This window comes from Tribolium madens, unplaced genomic scaffold (genome assembly GCF_015345945.1).
Source record: "Tribolium madens isolate multiple individuals breed KSU strain unplaced genomic scaffold, Tmad_KSU_1.1 Scaffold_3;HRSCAF=73;Tcas5.2_LG2, whole genome shotgun sequence".
Classification (NCBI taxonomy): domain Eukaryota; kingdom Metazoa; phylum Arthropoda; class Insecta; order Coleoptera; family Tenebrionidae; genus Tribolium; species Tribolium madens.
The window spans coordinates 12,822,163-12,839,607 of NW_025401006.1; the positions used below are offsets into that span (position 1 = coordinate 12,822,163).

Sequence of the window (17,445 nt, forward strand, 5' to 3'; positions counted from 1 at the left end):
CAAAGCAAATACGAATGTGGAAAAAAATATGCACTTTGTCATTTGAAAAAAAAAGTTGGGTACGGTCCTGGAATAATGGAACCCCTCATATTTTTCAAAATTATTTCAGTGAATGCAAATCTGACAACTGTATAATACGGCAAAAAATGATTTCCGTAGTTTCAGTAATAAAATCGACACCCTCTGTGACAGCAATTATGACTCACCCGGTATAAAAGTCAAAATTTTTAAATCGCATTTATTAATTTTTTTTTCTTATATTTCTTCATTGTATTCTAAAATTAGATTGTGTGTTTGTTTATCGGCGCAAAAACTTGTTGTTTTCACACCTGGTTGGTTATTTTCGTCCAGGTCAGGGCTTTGGTCGAATTTTGAGTTTAAAGAATGAAAAAAATCGAGTTGGAATGTGTGCACGTGAATGATGCGTGAACACACAGCCGGTTACTTTCTTATAAAGTTGTCAACAAACAACTCTCTACAAGGAATAGGTAATATTGTCAATAAACGGTTACGAAAGCCTCACGAGGGCACTGAATGATTTTGATTGTGACCAAGTTTCACCACACAAACACAACACGGAAAATAATCAAAACAGTGTTAGAATAAATTACTTTTATTGTCCATAAAATTGCGATAAAATCGGTTAGTAGAGTTAGCACAATTGAACAATACTCACATTTAGAAAAAAAAACAAATAACAAATAATTGGATTATAAAAATGAAGCTACACCTATGAGAGGCTTCGATAACTAAACTAAAGCGCCAAGTGCGCGGCACCACTTATATAAAGTCAGAGTCACGTGACCAATTTATAGAGATATGATTTGAATCACCAAATTTACAAATCGCAATTTTTTCAAATATCTGAAGGAAATTCTTGCATGAATCACAATCATTAAAATTTTTGATTAAACTAAACTACAAATTCCAATTAACATCAACCATAAATTCTAATTTATTATTTTTCACGAATCGTTATCTTTTCATTTCTTGGTATGTATTTCTGCAGCATATTATTAATTCCACTATCTTATCATTTTATCGCAGACAGGTCGAATTTTCCACAGGTCAGGACAATGGAAAGCTTTCAAAGCATTTTCACCACTGGAAAATAAACAAGATTGCCATGTAAAAAATCAGTTGCTAGGTAACAAACAAATCAAAGTTTGAGATTTGTACATCATCACCTAGCAACGTTACCAGTTGCTAGGTAACCACCATAATTTTGTATGTTTTTCTATACCTACTTCATTTAATTAATAAAGAAAATTGTTAATTAAGACAAAACTAAAATCCCTAGACCACGAAAAAGTTGAAATAAAGCAAACGAAGACGTTTATTATTAAATAACGATTTAAGCTACTTGTGAATGAAACCATTGTTTAAGCAAAACATAATAATCTATTTGAGGAAATAAAACGATTACCTTCTTAGTTTACGCAAATATTAAATTATCTGACAAACAAGAAATAAAGACGGAAATTGAATTTAGTCAAGTTTTTTCTTTCATTTAAATTAGCCAAATAATTGAAAAAAGCACATTCAGATAAAATAATTGTCAATTATTACGCTTTAAATTGTCAATTTGGTTTTATTAGCTTGTAAAAGAGTTCCAATTGATTCAATACCCATTTCAAATTGAAAGATATTAAAAAACAAGTTAAATCAGAAACTTATTATTTTGTTGTTGTTTTGTTGCATGACTTTTAAACTAATTACCAGACATGAAAATAACGATAATTGGAAAATTGTTCTATTTATAACCGAAAAATCTGTAAAAATACAGTTTATGTGATTTGAAAAATGTCACCTCTGACCTCCAAGACTGTAACTTTAACAGATTTTCACTCAAATCACTCAAATTTCAGGTATGTGCTAAGAACTTGTTGTTTATTTGTGAATATTTAAATAAATTACAATCTACCTGTAGTAAGTAGTAACGACAAGTTATCTATTTTTAGACAAAGTAAATATTCTTTGCTCTCTCATCCATTGATTGATAACATTGCGTCTTGAAATGGAGGAAAAAATGTAAGAAAACGATTCCAAAGTGCACAAACTCACAATCTTTGGGGGCACGGCCGTGCGTCATTGGGTTCAAATACATGATAATATTTTTGAGTCATTCCCGGAAAAATAAGATTTTATCAGTTTTCGAATCAGCAAAAAAATAAAACTGAACAACAAAAACCGGACCTTTGTCCATACTGAACCAAATTGTCAATTTTAAGTTTCGTTGCCACGCAACATGAACTGACAATAAATGTCAAATTTGACAGTTCATATTTTCCATAAAAATTGAATAAACACAGAAAAACATGATATTTTTTCGTTTGGTTTGTCTATGATTAACAGAATCAGCAATAAACATGTAAAACGTGACTTCAGTAGATTTGAATCTTAATTGCTCTAAAAATAAATGCGTCGTATCGTCAGTTTAACGAGTAAACAATTATATTATACTCAAAATTATCTTTTGGAAGTTACTTTTGACTCTGATACGCGAATTTTTTTCTTAATAAAATGTCAATTTGACAAAAATCATTCAAAGTTTACGCAACTGTCACCAAAACTGTCAAACAATATATAATTTTAAATTTCGTTGCCAGGCAACACGAACCAAACTGTCAATAATTGTCAAATTTGAGAGTCAGTTGCTAAGTAACAACGAACCGAACTGTCAAAAAATTAAAAAAAAAATTTGAATCGACTTATTAAAAACGTTTCAAATGTTTTGAAGTTGCCTAACACTTATCGAAGATTCTAGAAACGCAAGACGAGTTTATACTTTAAAATATCCGAAATAACAGTAATTTCAAAAACCGTTATTTTGATCGATTTATGACACTTTTTATGACAGAAAATTGAAAATGGGTCAAATATGGGACGGGGAGGACACCACCCCACGTGATGCTTCTGCGTGTTTCTTTATTATACCATCATCGACTAGATTGGCCTTTTAAGTGGGTCAAGACGCAAAAAACAATTAAAAAAAAACACTTTTGGGAATTATAATTTAAAAAACTAAACAATTAACACAATTGACTGAGTTATTTAAATTTAAATAAATTAATTTGTAATAAAAATCATAAATCAAGTAGGTAATGCCTCCAGTTTGATTTTTGAACCCCTCCCTTCATTGCAACCCTCCAAAATTGTCAAAAAACAATTCATAGCACACTAAGAATAAACTAGGCCGTTACGATCGTGGAAATTTCCATCGCGGTTTCACTCAAAGACGCCTTCTGGTACCAATATTATAACACAAACTCATACTAATCTGACACAAATTGATCAAAAATACAATAAATAACTCACCCATTGGAAAAATTCGCTCAAAAATGAAATTTTCCCGCATATAAACAATAACAAACCACCAGGTTATCAACCTTACCAACCCAAGAACGCACAACTCCTAACTTACAAGCGTCGCTAATGGAGGGCAGCACAAAATCTGGCAATTGTCAAACTTTTCTGTCAAAAGTCAAATAACTAATCAAGCGTTTAGAAAACCGTTTTCTGTAAAAAAAAAAATAATAAAAATGCCAGGTTTGAATGCTGATCCGAATCGGGTGTGTAATCCACCACCAGAGGTGAGAGGTATCCTTTTTGAAAATTTCAGGGAAATTTAGGTTAGATTGTATTTTTCCTGAAAGTTTGTTAAGATATCGTCGATAAAACAGCCAGTTTTGTGGCGAGAAACGGCCCCGAATTTGAGGCCCGACTCCGACAGAACGAATTGGGGAACCCCAAATTCAATTTCCTGAATCCCGTTAATCCCTATCACGCGTATTATCAGCATAAAGTCAACGATTTGCGAGAGAACCGAGAGGGAAAGCATTTTTGGGAATTGTAAATTCAAAAACTAAATAATTGCTCATTGACTGTTTTATTTAAATTAATTAATTTTTAATAAAATAAATCAAGTAGGTAATGCCTCCAGTTTCATTTTTGAACCTCCCCCTTCATTACAACCTCCCCCCCTCGTTCATAGCACACTAGGAAGTGGGAAGTTAACCAGGTTTCACACAAAGACAGCTTCTGGTGCTGATTTTATAACACAAACTCATACTAATCTGACACAAACTGATCAAAAATATAATAAAAACTCATCCATTGTAAGTAAAAATTCAATAACAAAAGTTACCAAACTAAAAACGCCAAAGAGGGCAGCACTAAAATCTGTCAATTGTCAAACATCTGTCATTTGTACGTTGACCAAGCGTTTGTGAAAAATCGTGTTCGTTATCTTTCTGTGAAAAAAAAATAGAAAAATGCCGGCTTTGGAAGCCAATAATCCGAATCCTGACGATCCTGGACCTATAAATCCAGTGGTGGGTATTATTTATCCACCACCCGAGGTGAGAAGTATCCTTTGTGAAAATTTCAGGGAAATTTAGGTTAGATTGTATTTTTCCTGAAAGTTTGTTAAGATATCGTCGATAAAACAGCCAGTTTTGTGGCGAGAAACGGCCCCGAATTTGAGGCCCGAATCCGACAGAACGAATTGGGGAATCCCAAATTCAATTTCCTGAATCCCGGTGATCCCTATCATGCGTATTACCAGCACAAAGTCAACGATTTTCGAGAGGGAAAAGGTGAGGAAAAAATTAAAATCCTATTTATGTTTTGATCACGTGGCCTGTGATTTCGAATTAAGTTGGCAGTACTGTCTATTGCGAAATAGTATACAGGGTTATTCATAAATATGAAGCAATATTTGAACCTCTAAAATGATGTTAATTTTTATAATAACTGGTGTCCGATCTCTATTGATAAGAATACGCAACTTTCGCAATTTATTTAAAAAAAGTACTGACTAAAAAACAATTTTATTTAATTAAAGGTTATTTTTAGATCATAATCTTCAATTTAAAAAATTATTATGATGGGTTGCCGTTTAAAAAAAATTTTTTTCCAAAACTCGAAAACTAAAAGAAATTTCGAAAAATGTTATTCTTACGCTACACTAATTATTTTTTTCGTAAATTGCTTAGTATACGAAAAAAACGCTTGAGTCTATACATTTTATTCACTTGGTATAGTATATTACAACTCAAATGGGAATTCTAATGTATCAACTTTAACAATTTATTTAAAAAAAAGTATTGGCTAAAAAACAATTTTAGTTAATTAGAGGTCATTTTTAGATCATAATCTATAATTTAAAAAATTATCATGGTGGGTTGCCGTTTAAAAAAAAAATATTTCCAAAACTCGAAAACTAAAAGAAATTTCGAAAAATGTCATTCTTGATAAATGGTCAGATTTTAATTGTACTTTACGCTACACTAATTATTTTTTTCGTAAAGTGCTAAGTTTTCGAAACAACGCTTGGTTCTATACTTTTTATTCACCTGGTATAGTATATTACAACTCAAATGGGAAATCTGATGTATCAACTTTAACAATTTAATTTAAAAAAAAGTACTGGCTAAAAAAAATATTTATTTAATTAGAGGTCATTTTTAGATCATAATCTTTAATTAAAAAAATTATCATGGTGAGTTGCCGTTTAAAAATTTTTTTTTTCCAAAACAAAGAAATTTCGAAAAATGTTATTTTTGATAAATGGTGACATTTTAGTTGTACTTTACTCTACACTAATTATTTTTTTCGTAAAGTGCTTAGTTTACGAAAAAAAACGCTTGGTTCCATACTTTTTATTCACCTGGTATAGAATAGTACAACTCAAATGGGAAATCTGATGTTTCAACTTTAACAATTGATTTTAAAAAAAGTACTGGCTAAAAAACAATTTTATTTAATTAGTGGTCATTTTTAGTTTATAATCTTTAATTTAAAAAATTATCATGGTGGGTTGCCGTTAAAAAATTTTTTTTTCCAAAACTCGAAAACTAAAAGAAATTTCGAAAAATGTTATTCTTGATAAATGGTCACATATTAATTGTACTTTACGCTGCACTAATTATTTTTTTCGTAAAGTGCTTTTTACGAAAAAAAACCGCTTGGTTTCATACTTTTTATCCACCTGGTATAGAATAGTACAACTCAAACGGGAAATCTGATGTTTCAACTTTAACAATTTATTTTTAAAAAAGTACTGGCTAAAAAACAATTTTATTTAATTAGTGGTCATTTTTAGATTATAATCTTTAATTTAAAAAATTATCATGGTGCATTGCCGTTAAAAAATTTTTTTTTCCAAAACTCGAAAACTAAATGAAATTTCGAAAAATGTCATTCTTGATAAATGGTCACATTTTAATTGTACTTTACGCTACATTAATAATTTTTTTCGTAAAGTGCTTAGTTTACGAAAAAAACGCTTGGTTCCATACTCTTTATTCACCTGGTATAGTATATTATGTATGTAAAACTCGAAAACTAAAAGAAATTTCGAAAAATGCTATTCTTGATAAATGGTCAATTTTAATTGTACTCTACGCTATACTAATTATTTTTTTCGTAAAGTGCTTTTTACGAAAAAAACGCTTGGTTCCATACTTTTTATTCACCTGGTATAGTATATTACAACTCAAATGGGAAATCTGATGTATCAACTTTAACATTTTATTTAAAAAAAGTACTGGCTAAAAAACAATTTTATTTAATTAGAGGTCATTTTTAGATCATAATCTTTAATTAAAAAAATTATCATGGTGGGTTGTCATTAAAAAAAAATTTTTTTTCAAAACTCGAAAACTACAAGAAATTTCGAAAAATGTTATTCTTGATAAATAGTCACATTTTAATTGTACTTTACGCTACATTAATAATTTTTTTCGTAAAGTGCTTAGTTTACGAAAAAACGCTTGGTTCCATACTTTTTGTGGTATAGTATATTACAACTCAAATGGGAAACCTGATGGCAAAATTAGTCCTAGAGATTTGAAGAAGTGCATAGATAAAACGTTGTTGGATCGAGTTTAAAAAATTACGTATTTTTTGAGTTTCTTTGTACTAAATGACTTAAAAGTCGAAAATTTCATTTCTTATGATGAAAATTAGCCATATATTAGTGTTCGGTTTTGCGCCTTGAGCACCATGACTTATCTTTCCGAGAGCGACAATTTCTGATTCGTCCTACAGTAGTACCAACTTCATTTCGTCACAAACCCTTCTAATGTATTTTTAAAAGGGCAAGAACCGACCCAAACCCTTCCTGCTGCCATATCGAAACTCTCAGTCACCGCAGCTGCGCAACAAAAACAACAGGAGATTTTAAAACAAGTGGAACAACCTTTTGTTCCTAAAGATCCTCCACCAGAATTTGAATTTATCGCTGATCCTCCATCAATTTCGGCGTTAGATTTGTAAGAAATTTCCTATTTTAGTGATTTTCACATTACAGTGTTATTCTTAGGGACATTGTGAAGCTCACTGCACAATTCGTGGCCCGTAATGGGCGCCAATTCTTAACTCAATTAATGAATCGCGAACAGCGCAATTTCCAATTTGATTTTCTTCGTCCTCAACACTCTTTATTTCAATATTTTACCAAATTATTAGAACAGTATACAAAAGTTTTGATTCCGCCGAAAAGCATGCAACAGAGACTTCGAGATGAGGCTCGAAGTGCGAAAGCTGTCTTAGAACAGGTAAAATACCGAGCGGAATGGTTGCGCTACCAGGAGCAACAAAAAGCCAAACAGGAGGAGATTTTGGAGAGGGAGAGAGTGGCTTATGCCCAAATTGATTGGCATGATTTCGTCGTTGTCGAAACTGTTGATTACCAACCCTTCGAAATTGGTAATTTTCCACCACCTACCACCCCCGAAGAAGTCGGTGCACGTTTACTCATCCAGGAGCGCTTCGAAGAAGGTGAAGACATCGAAATGCAACTAGAAAGTGATGAAGAGGAAGCACAATCAGTCGATGAAGGTTTAAGTACCATGCAGGATCGTACCGGTCAACGCAAAGATGACAATCGAGTCCAAGACATGGAAGAAGAAAGTTCCGATGAAGAAGGCGATGAAAAACAAACAAATCAACCCAGTATCCAACCACCACTACCCCCAGTTCCTGATAAAGTCGTCGTTAAGAAATACGATCCCAAGCAAGCTGTGAAAGTAACACGGCCTACTGTTGGTGATGATTATCTCATTTCGCCAATCACCGGTGAGAAAATTCCAGCGAGTAAAGTACAAGAACATATGAGGATTGGCCTTCTTGATCCTCGTTGGGTCGAACAAAGGGATAAACATGTGTCGGAAAAGTTGAATCAAGAGACGGTTTATGCTGGTGGTACCGCCATTGATGCCAGTTTGAAACTTTTAGCCGAACGTCGAACTGATATTTTCGGTGTTGGGGATGAGGAAACAGCGATTGGTAAAAAAATCGGCGAGGAGGATGTAAGAAAAGATGAGAAAGTCACCTGGGATGGGCATACGTCAAGTGTTGAAGCGGCAACAAGGGCCGCAAGGGCTAACATCACACTAGAGGAACAGATTCATCAAATACATAAAGTATGCAACACTCGCTTCGTTCGTACGTGACTTGGATTGGTTTCAGGTGAAAGGGCTACTACCTGATGAAGAAAAAGAGAAAATTGGACCGAAAAACGTACAAAGTAAAGCACAAGCTAAGGTTAGTGCTGCAGCTGCAGCTGCTGCTATTATCTCAGCGAAACCTCTCGCAAATCCGAATCCGGTAAGTATGAACAAATTTCGTTCATTTCTCATTTTGTATATATTGCTTAGCCGGTTAAAACCACACCGGTATCAGCAGTTATGCAAACACAAACTCAAACCATCGTACAGGTTCCACAGCAAGCTACGATGCTGCCACAGACGTCCATTATGATGATGCCAGCGCCACCTATGGCACCCATGCGCCCTCCACCACTCATGAGTAAGTCTACGCACCACGTGACTAATATCTCCATCTTTGTTACGCAACGACAATTTCTATATTTACTTTCTTTCTCTAATGGTGGAGAACCGCCAAATCCTCACTGCGGGTCAAATCGTGTCGTTTTGCATCGAAAAAGTTGGAAAGCACTTTTTTTGAAGAGGTTCTTATTTAAAAAAAACTCATTGTCCTAGGACTAAAAATTATCAAAAAAATCATTAATTTAGCTAACAATGAACAATAACGCTTGAACTATGAGGAATTTTCGGGTTTTCTCGACACCAATCTACTTCTCGGAACATTTTACTACATAAAGTGTAGGTCAAAATGTTTCAATTTTGAATGGTGATTTTACCAAAATCAACAAAATAGTAACAAAAAAAAATTATAAATAAAAAAATTACACTTACAAAATTCGTAACTTGAAACTACAAAGTCAGAGCCGAAAAAGTTGGAAAGCAGTTTTTTTGAAAAGGTTCTTATTTAAAAAAAATCATTGTCCTAGGACTAAAAATTATCGAGAAAATCATTAATTTAGGTAACAATGAGCAAAAAGGCAAAAACTATAACTGTCAATAACGCCTGAACTATGAGGAATTTTCTGGTTTTCTCGACACCAATCTACTTCTCGGAACATTTTACATAAAGTATAGGTCAAAATGTTTCAACGTTGAAAGGTTATCTTAGCAAAAAATAAAAAAACTACACTTTATATCAATCAAAATTTATAACTCGAAAATTACGAATTAAAAATCAGAACAAGCGAATTCTCCGGACCATTCTAGATTATAATTATATAGATTTTTGACGAGATTTGAAAATTTTGTTTTTTTTTTGTTTCAATGATTTTTTTCAAATTGTTTTTTTGTAAACTGGATTTTTTTAGTTAAATGTCGTCTTGCAAGTTCTATCTCTCCGCCACTGGTTTTCTTGATATCAATCGACTTCTCGAAATATTTTACAAAAGTATAGTTCAAAACATTTCAAAATTGGACGATGGATTTTATCAAAATCGACAAAATAGTAATAAAAAAAATTAATAAATAATAAATTAATAAAAAAATTAAAAACTACAAATTTTAAATTAGAACGGTTTACACTGGCCAATTCCCTAAATTATTTTACCTCATATCTACCAGGTGAATAAAAACTATGGAACCAAAGGTTTTTTGCTTAAACTATTTATTTTTTGAAAAAAACTAATTGATGAGTGATAAAGTACTATAAAAATGTGATGATTTAACAAGAATAAATTTTTTCGAAATTTACTTTTGTTTTTGAGTTCTACAAAAAAAAATTTTAATGGCAACCCACCATAAAATCATTTTTCTCATAAACGCTGTACTCTAAGGATTACAACTATCTACTTTATATTTAATTTTTTGAAAAAAATATTTTTCACATAAATTGCAATTTTGACAAAAAAAATCGCATAACTCAAAAACAAAACAAAATTTCGTTCTGAAAATACGATCACATTTTTTATATTACTTTAATTTATATTAATTATTATTTTCTGGAGACAAATGATTAAAAATAAAACCCCGCTTGGTTCCATACTTTTATATTCACCCTGTATATCGATTTTTGAGGAGATTTGGAAATTCGATTTTTTTGTTTGCCTGAAACTTTTTTTATTTTCTTTTTGGAAATTACATTTTTTATCTAAATTTCGCCTTGTAAGTTTTCTTGCTCCGCCACTGGTTTTCTCGACACCAATCAACTTTTCGGAACATTTTACATATCATATAGTTCTAATTGTATCTATTTTGAACGTTAATTTTCCCAAAATAGTAGTAATAAGTGGAAAACTATAAATTTTAAGTCATATCGGTTTACAGTAGTTTACACAAACGAATTTGGACGATCATGTTGCATTACATTGATATTTTGAAAAGATTTGGAATTTCGGTTTTTTGTTTGTTTGACTGAAACAATTTTTTTCAATTTGTGTTTTTGGAAACTATTTTTTTATTTAAAGTTTCTCTTGTGAGTTCTCTTTCTCCGCCACTGACTTTTTCGGCACCGATCGACTTCTTAGAACATTTTACGTAAAGTAAAGTTCAAAATGTTTCAATTCTGAACGGTGGTTTTACCAAAATCGTAAGAAAAAAGTTAATAAACAAAAAAATACACTTAAAAAATTCATAACTCGAAAATTATGAATTTAAGTCAGAACACAGGCGAATTCTCAGAATCATTTTACATTATTGTACATCGATTTTTGAGGGGACTTTAAAATTGAAATTTTTTGTTTACTTGAAACTTTTTTTCAAATTTTCTTGCGCCCTGCCCCACACATGAGTAAGTCTACTCACCACGTGACTAATATCTCCATCTTTGTTACGCAACGACAATTTCTATATTTACTTTCTTTCTCTAATGGTGGGGAACCGCCAAATCCTCACTTCGGGTCAAATCGTATCAACTCGGGACAGTTCGGATCACTTTGGATCCAATATAACAAATGTTGTGAAAATATAATTCTTAGAGAAAAAATGTTCAATAGTGGCAGCGCCGCCTCCCATGGCCGGGTTTGTGACCCCCATGCCCCAGATGCCCCCCATGGGCGGGATGCCGGTCAAGCATCCGAGTGAGAGCCAACCGGAAGAGGAACCGACCAATAAGAAAATGCGAAATGAAGATTCCCTCATCCCTGAAGAAGTTTTCTTATCGCGCAATCCGGTATGTTTGATCACGTGTGCGCATGTCAAAATAATTGTGTCAAATTACAGAATCCTGTATCTATTAAAATTGCAATTCCGGTGGTTCCCGAAAAAGCCGAATGGAAGTTAACCGGACAAATGATTTCATTAAATGTCCCACTTTCCGAAAGTGTTTCTTCAATCAAATCCAAGATACAAGAAGAAACTAATATGCCACCAGCGAAACAAAAATTATTTTATGATGTAAGTTAACTATCTTGTTTTAAACTTGTGCTCATATTAATTTTTTCCAGGGCATGTTTTTCAAGGATTCAAACACTCTTGCTTACTATAATATAATCACGGGGGCTGTTATACAATTGCAAGTGAAGGAAAGAGGTGGTCGCAAAAAATAAAATGTATTGAGTCAATAAAACAATTACGTATTATTAGCCAATAGCATAGCTTCTAATTTTCTATATCTCCCAACCATTGGTTCATAGATGTCGCTAGCGTCGGAATATGGTTGACAGACAAGTCGTGGTGGGGGGAGACACGATGTGACTTCGAAATAGTCGCTTTGGGGGCCTAAAAGTCCATGTTTGGCCTGATAAGCGGCCCCTAATGTGGCTGACTTCGATTCGTCCTACACGAGTTACTTAGTTATTTTTTTCTACAATTTGCATACTCACTAGGAGGTAGACAGGCGCGTTAAAGACGTCCGAAAGGACTTGGAGGATGGCTTTATTATTGGAAGCCCCTCCTGTTGCGAGAATTTTCGTCTTTTTGTCCAATTTAAACCCAAGGTCTTCGACATAAGCCCGTCTTGCGATGAATTGGCCTTCGATCAAGGCCCGGACTTCGACTTCCAAACTCGTGAATTTTGAAACACGGTCTCCGGCTTTGTTAAATCTGAAATCGCCTGAAAGAAACGGGAGGATTTCCTGAACGTCGTAGTACAATCCTGAAAATGAGATTAGTAAAAATTAGAAAAAATTCAGTGTGTACCCATATTCCCGAAATTGCCACGTGGTGTACTGTCTAAGAGTTGGTTGAAAATGTCCCAGTTTGACTCAGCACACGCATTTCTCACTCTTTCTCGCGTCAAAGACCCGTTTTTGAAACTAAAAATTAGAAAGTTTTTGGTTTTTCGAAAAAAAATCCCTTACACTAGCATGGCCATATACGCGTTTGGGTTAATTGGGTTGCACAAAATGTGTCCGTTTAGCACAATTTTGGGCTCATTTAACCACAAAAAAAGAGTGTCACTTGTGCCCAAACTCACTGCTAGCCAACCCTCATTTAGTCTCATTCCTTGAAGAAAAAAATTGTAAAAATTTTGTCGGTCAAAAATTTGGGGGAATTACCCACAAGCGATGCTGGATTGTCTCCAGTACACGCAATAATCCGACAATTGGGGTCAAAACTATACCTTTCGACAAAATACGGCGAAATTTGACCAACATCACTATTCGATGGTACTAAACCATTCAGTTTTTCCCCTAAATCAGGCCCAATGGTTTCCAGTAAGTCCAAATGCCATTTTTTCGTTTTAATATCCATGAGATTCATCCCTGACCCGTCCGAAATGTCAATTGGGGCGATTTTACCCAAGAAAAGTGAACACAAGAAGCTACTAACTAAAGAAATTCGCTAGAAATAACAATGAAAAAAATGGTTTTTTTCATTCAAATTTTTTGGTACTTCGGTGTTTTTGTAGGCCTCGGGTTTGGTTTGTTTTATTTTGGCGATTTGGGGCCCTGTGAACCTCTCATAGCCCCTAGACCCCGTAATTTCGGCTAGTTTCTGCAAAAATTTTCATCAGTTTTAATCAAAAAAAAGGAGAATTACTTGAGGCCCCCCGACTGCATTTTCCAGCTCTTTGCACTGTTTGCTCGTACTGGAATCCATCCAAACTGGGCTATTCGCAATTGTGAAGCTTGAGGCTAGTTGTTGGTGCAAAAATTCGCCCGGGTTTAGTCCTGAAAGGATTTTTTCAGAGCCTTTTTGCCAGTAGACAGAACCGTGTTGTTGGGCCGAGCCTGAAATTGCAGCAATCTTCGAAAAATCCACACCGGCGACTGTGAGCTTGTCTAAGAGCATGTCTAAGGCCTTGACCCACATTATGGTGGGGGCTGTGATCACGCTGGGGTTGGTTTTGTCGATTTGGACGCCGCCGTGGGTGCGGAATTCGGGGAGGTCGCTGTCGAACATGACGGAAGCTTCGTGGATGATTTCGAGGCTGTTGGTGACCACGGCGGCCTTGAGCTGTAAAAAAATGTAAAGCATTTTTAATTTGCTTTCTTATACAAAAAAAATCATTGTTCTACGAGTAATAGTTATCGAGAAAATCGCTGATTTAGGTAACAATGAACAAAAACTATATTCGTCGATAACGCGTAAACTGTCGGGAGTTTTCGGTTTTTCTCGACACCAATAGACTTCTCGGAACATCTTACATAAAGTATAGTTCAAAATGTTCCAATTTTGAATGGTGATTTTACCAAAATCAACAAAATAGTAACAAAAAAAAATTATAAATAGAAAATTACATTTACAAAATTCGTAACTTGAAACTACAAATTCAGAACGGTTTGAGCTGAAAAAGTTCTTCTTTTCAGCTTCTAATTTGCTATCTTATTTAAAACAATCATTGTCCTAGAACTAAAAATTATCAAGAAAATCATTAATTTAGACGATGAGCAAAAAAAAACTGTCAATAACGCCTGAACCATGAGGAATTTTCTGGTTTTCTCGACACCAATCTACTTCTCGGAACATTTTACATAAAGTGTAGGTCAAAATGTTTCAACTTTGAACGGTGATCTTAATAAAAAATTAAAAAACTATACTTTATAACAAAATTTATAACTCGAAAATTATGAATTAAATCGATTTTTGACGAGATCTGTAATTTTGTTTTTTTTGTTTAAATATTTTTTTTTCAAGTTGTCTTTTTGGAAACTGGATTTTTTTATTTAAATGTTGTCTTGTAAGTTCTATCTCTCCGCCACTGGTTTTCTTGATATCAATCGACTTCTCGAAATATTTTACAAAAGTATAGTTCAAAACATTTCAAAATTTGACGACCAAAATCGACAAACTAGTAATAAAAAAGTTAATAAATAATAAATTAATAAAAAATTAAAAACTACAAATTTAAATCAGAACGGTTTACACTGGCCAATTCCCTGGATTATTTTACCTCATATCTATATAGATTTTTGAAGAGATTTGGAAACTCGATTTTTTTGTTTGCCTAAAACTTTTTTAATTTTTTGTTTTGGAAGTTACATTTTTTATCTAAATTTCACCTTGTATGTTTTCTTGCTCCGCCACTGGTTTTCTCGACACCAATCGACTTCTCGGAACATTTTACATATCATATAGTTCTAATTGTATCTATTTTGAACGTTAATTTTCCCAAAATAGTAGTAAAAAGTAGTAATAAATGAAAAATTATAAATTTTAAGTCAGAACGGTTTACAGTAGTTTACACAAACGAATTTCTATGATCATTTTGCATTGCATAGATATTTTGAAAAGATTTGGAATTTCGGTTTTTTTTTGTTTGACTGAAACAATTTTTTTTTCAAATTGTGTTTTCGAAACTATTTTTTTGTTTAAAGTTTGTCTTGTGAGTTCTCTTTCTCCGCCACTGACTTTTTCGACACCGATCGACTTCTTAGAACACTTTAGGTAAAGTTCAAAATGTTTCAATTTTGAACGGTGATTTTACCAAAATCGGCAAAAAATTAAAAAAATTCATAACTCGAAAATTATAATTCTAAGTCAGAACAGTTTACACAGGCGAATTCTCGGAATCATTTTACATTATTGTACATCGATTTTTGAGGGGATTTGAAAATTAAATTTTTTTGTTGGCTTGAAACTTTTTTCAAATTTTCTTTTGGGAAACTTTTTCTTTATGTAAATTTCGCCTGTGAGTTCTCTTGCTCCGCCACCTATTTTCTCGTCACCAATCGACTTCTTGGAACATTTTACGTAAAGTATAGCTCAAAATGTTTCAATTTTAAACGGTGATTTTATTAAAATTGACAAAATCGCAACAAAAAAAGTTAATAAACAAAAAAAATACACTTAAAAAATTCATAACTCGAAAATTATAATTCTAAGTCAGACCTATTTACACAGGCGAATTCCCGGAAACATTTTACATTATAATATCGACTTTTGAAAACATTTGAAAATTCATTTTTTTTGTTTCAGATTAAAAGTAAAATTTTTCTTTTTGGAGACTTTTTCTTATTTAAACTTCTTTTGCGAATTCTCTCTCTCCGCCACTGGTTCCCTAACACGTTGCGTAATCCAACCCATCAACAGGTGGCATTCTCGTCCGGTACCATCGTCCCATGCCACCCATTCTCGCATGCGCTTGTTTTCCTTCATACATCGATCGAACGAATTGTTACAACAACAATTATTCCTCCACTTACCTGTTGGGTACTCAAATCCAACCCAAGGAAGGTTCGTTCGCTCTCAGACACCATTTCTACCACGATTTTACACCAACAAAAGCCAAATCTGGTACTGCAAAGAAACCCACGAGTTGGCTTGACTTCGAGGTCAAGGCACGCGATACTATTGCATTATATTCCGGATAAATGAATCACTTGACAGAAACGTGGAAGCCGTGGAAATATCACGCTTTATGGGGCCTAATTGGAATTATCTTATCGCAAAAATACAACAATTTAAGCAACTACAACGAAATTAAGAAAAAATACCAAGTGTGTTTAATATTATTATTATTATTATTATTATTATTGTTATTTTATTTCGGTTGTTGACAATAACAGTGGATGATTGTTGATGAGGTGTGCGTCGATTATGCAACCAATAATACAAAACTTTAGAGTTGTCCGGAAATGGGGTTGCGACATCGTCACAATCAGTAAATAAATGATGGTCGGTCGTTTTCTGAACATGAGCAAAATAAAATGCCGCCAGTTCTTAGGAGTTGTGGCGTCCAAGCAGGGCGTCTCGACGTCGGCCCCAAGCGGCGTCACCCAACTATGACTTTTTGTCAAATTAATAAAAATGCACCACCGGTGGTGGTGTAATGTTTGCTTGGTTGCTTGTTCAATGATTTGTTTGTGTGTGAGCGATGCCAAAATTGGTAAAAACATCATCTATTATAAATTAAATTTTTATGTACATTAATATCGATGGGGATAAACAAGGGGCGCCCCCGACGACGCCGTGAGTGGACGCCGAGACCGGAGCCCGGAGCCAACTCGACTCTTCAATAACGGACGGAGCCACGGGACACGACGGCCGACTCGAAAACAACAACAACAGACTTGAGGAATATATCCGAGATGCAGAACATATTTTATGGCATTTTTATAGATTTGCTGCTTCCGCAATCCCCCTCATTGTTTTTCTTTTCGTGCCAACGATGAATCACACCATGATGTGATTAATGATGGATACTGGAGCGGAAAATCATCGACGACACAAATAATGGGAAAAAATTTGCTTTTTTGTTCGAAAAATCAACAATTTTTTTTTAATTTTACTTCAGAGTACGAAAACAGAAAACAAAGAGAAAAAAAATAGAAACAAACATAAAACAAAAGTGCTCGTAACAATTGACGACCTCTAAATAATAGCAAAATTACACATTTTAGTAAATTTTACCTGAAAATAAGAGTAGAAATAGAGAAAAACATTGCTATTATTATTACAAACAGTCCGTTAAGACTTTGCAAGGAAAAAAGGGAGAAAGAAAGAATGAAAGAAAAAAAAAACGAAAATGAAAAACAACAGCGAAGGACAAACAAAAAAAGAGAAAGTAATAAATGACGACAGCAACAATTAGTTTTTGTTTCAAAAAATCACCAATTTTATTAAATTTTACCTCAAAATAAGAGTAGAAAAAGAGAAAACATTGTTATTGTTACAAACAGCCAGTTAAGACTTTGCAAGAAAAAAAGGAAGAAAGAAAAAAAATAGAAAGAGC

The 17,445-nt window shown here is 33.5% G+C and overlaps 4 protein-coding genes across 7 annotated transcripts in view; 2 read left to right on the forward strand and 2 right to left on the reverse strand.

Annotated features, from left to right (window-relative positions):
* LOC123007205 (peroxidase-like) overlaps window positions 1-3,443 on the reverse strand; it is a 12,247-nt gene extending 8,804 nt beyond the window's left edge. Inside the window, exon 1 of one of the 3 annotated variants that reach the window (XM_044402352.1) lies at window positions 3,319-3,443. In XM_044402352.1, coding sequence (XP_044258287.1) covers window positions 3,319-3,358 — 40 coding nt within the window. In that variant the 5' untranslated portion in view covers window positions 3,359-3,443. Of the gene's footprint in view, window positions 1-676; window positions 773-3,318 lie in introns of those variants that run through there. The other 2 variants (XM_044402353.1, XM_044402354.1) reach the window with 2 other exon arrangements.
* Window positions 3,444-3,934, forward strand: LOC123007208 (splicing factor 3A subunit 1-like). The gene is made up of 2 exons (XM_044402362.1): window positions 3,444-3,600; window positions 3,666-3,934. The coding sequence occupies exons 1-2, from the start codon at window positions 3,543-3,545 to the stop codon at window positions 3,854-3,856; spliced, it is 249 nt and encodes an 82-aa protein (XP_044258297.1). The 5' UTR covers window positions 3,444-3,542; the 3' UTR covers window positions 3,857-3,934.
* A 203-nt stretch (window positions 3,935-4,137) lies between these two features.
* LOC123007204 (splicing factor 3A subunit 1) lies at window positions 4,138-11,918 on the forward strand. Of its 2 annotated transcripts, none has more exons than XM_044402350.1 (9): window positions 4,138-4,368; window positions 4,434-4,598; window positions 7,103-7,277; window positions 7,328-8,429; window positions 8,476-8,613; window positions 8,664-8,814; window positions 11,324-11,499; window positions 11,550-11,723; window positions 11,774-11,918. In XM_044402350.1, exons 1-9 carry the CDS (start codon window positions 4,275-4,277, stop codon window positions 11,873-11,875), a joined length of 2,277 nt encoding a protein of 758 aa, XP_044258285.1. In that variant the 5' UTR covers window positions 4,138-4,274; the 3' UTR covers window positions 11,876-11,918. The 2 variants fall into 2 exon arrangements, with proteins under 2 accessions (XP_044258285.1, XP_044258286.1); XM_044402351.1 differs by having other exon boundaries at window positions 4,142-4,368; window positions 8,724-8,814.
* LOC123007206 (xylulose kinase) lies at window positions 11,863-16,066 on the reverse strand. The gene is made up of 8 exons (XM_044402357.1): window positions 15,917-16,066; window positions 13,311-13,727; window positions 13,164-13,265; window positions 12,827-13,112; window positions 12,629-12,773; window positions 12,468-12,583; window positions 12,152-12,423; window positions 11,863-12,105 (listed from the first exon to the last, which is right to left on the reverse strand). The coding sequence occupies exons 1-8, from the start codon at window positions 15,968-15,970 to the stop codon at window positions 11,899-11,901; spliced, it is 1,599 nt and encodes a 532-aa protein (XP_044258292.1). The 5' UTR covers window positions 15,971-16,066; the 3' UTR covers window positions 11,863-11,898.
* Between the last annotated feature and the right edge of the window lie 1,379 nt (window positions 16,067-17,445).

Bases quoted from the DNA above. Each gene is read 5' to 3' on its own strand.
- LOC123007204 (XM_044402350.1), top strand. From the start codon at position 4,275: ATGCCGGCTTTGGAAGCCAATAATCCGAATCCTGACGATCCTGGACCT. The intron at 4,599-7,102 runs GTGAGGAAAAAA...TATTTTTAAAAG, and splicing joins CGATTTTCGAGAGGGAAAAG to GGCAAGAACCGACCCAAACC. The intron at 7,278-7,327 runs GTAAGAAATTTC...TGTTATTCTTAG, and splicing joins TCAATTTCGGCGTTAGATTT to GGACATTGTGAAGCTCACTG.
- LOC123007208 (XM_044402362.1), top strand. From the start codon at position 3,543: ATGCCAGGTTTGAATGCTGATCCGAATCGGGTGTGTAATCCACCACCA. The intron at 3,601-3,665 runs GTATCCTTTTTG...AAGTTTGTTAAG, and splicing joins TCCACCACCAGAGGTGAGAG to ATATCGTCGATAAAACAGCC.
- LOC123007206 (XM_044402357.1), bottom strand. From the start codon at position 15,970: ATGGTGTCTGAGAGCGAACGAACCTTCCTTGGGTTGGATTTGAGTACC. The intron at 13,113-13,163 runs GTACCAAAAAAT...TGTTATTTCTAG, and splicing joins AGGCCTACAAAAACACCGAA to CGAATTTCTTTAGTTAGTAG. The intron at 12,584-12,628 runs GTAAGGGATTTT...TCTAATTTTTAG, and splicing joins GCGTATATGGCCATGCTAGT to TTTCAAAAACGGGTCTTTGA.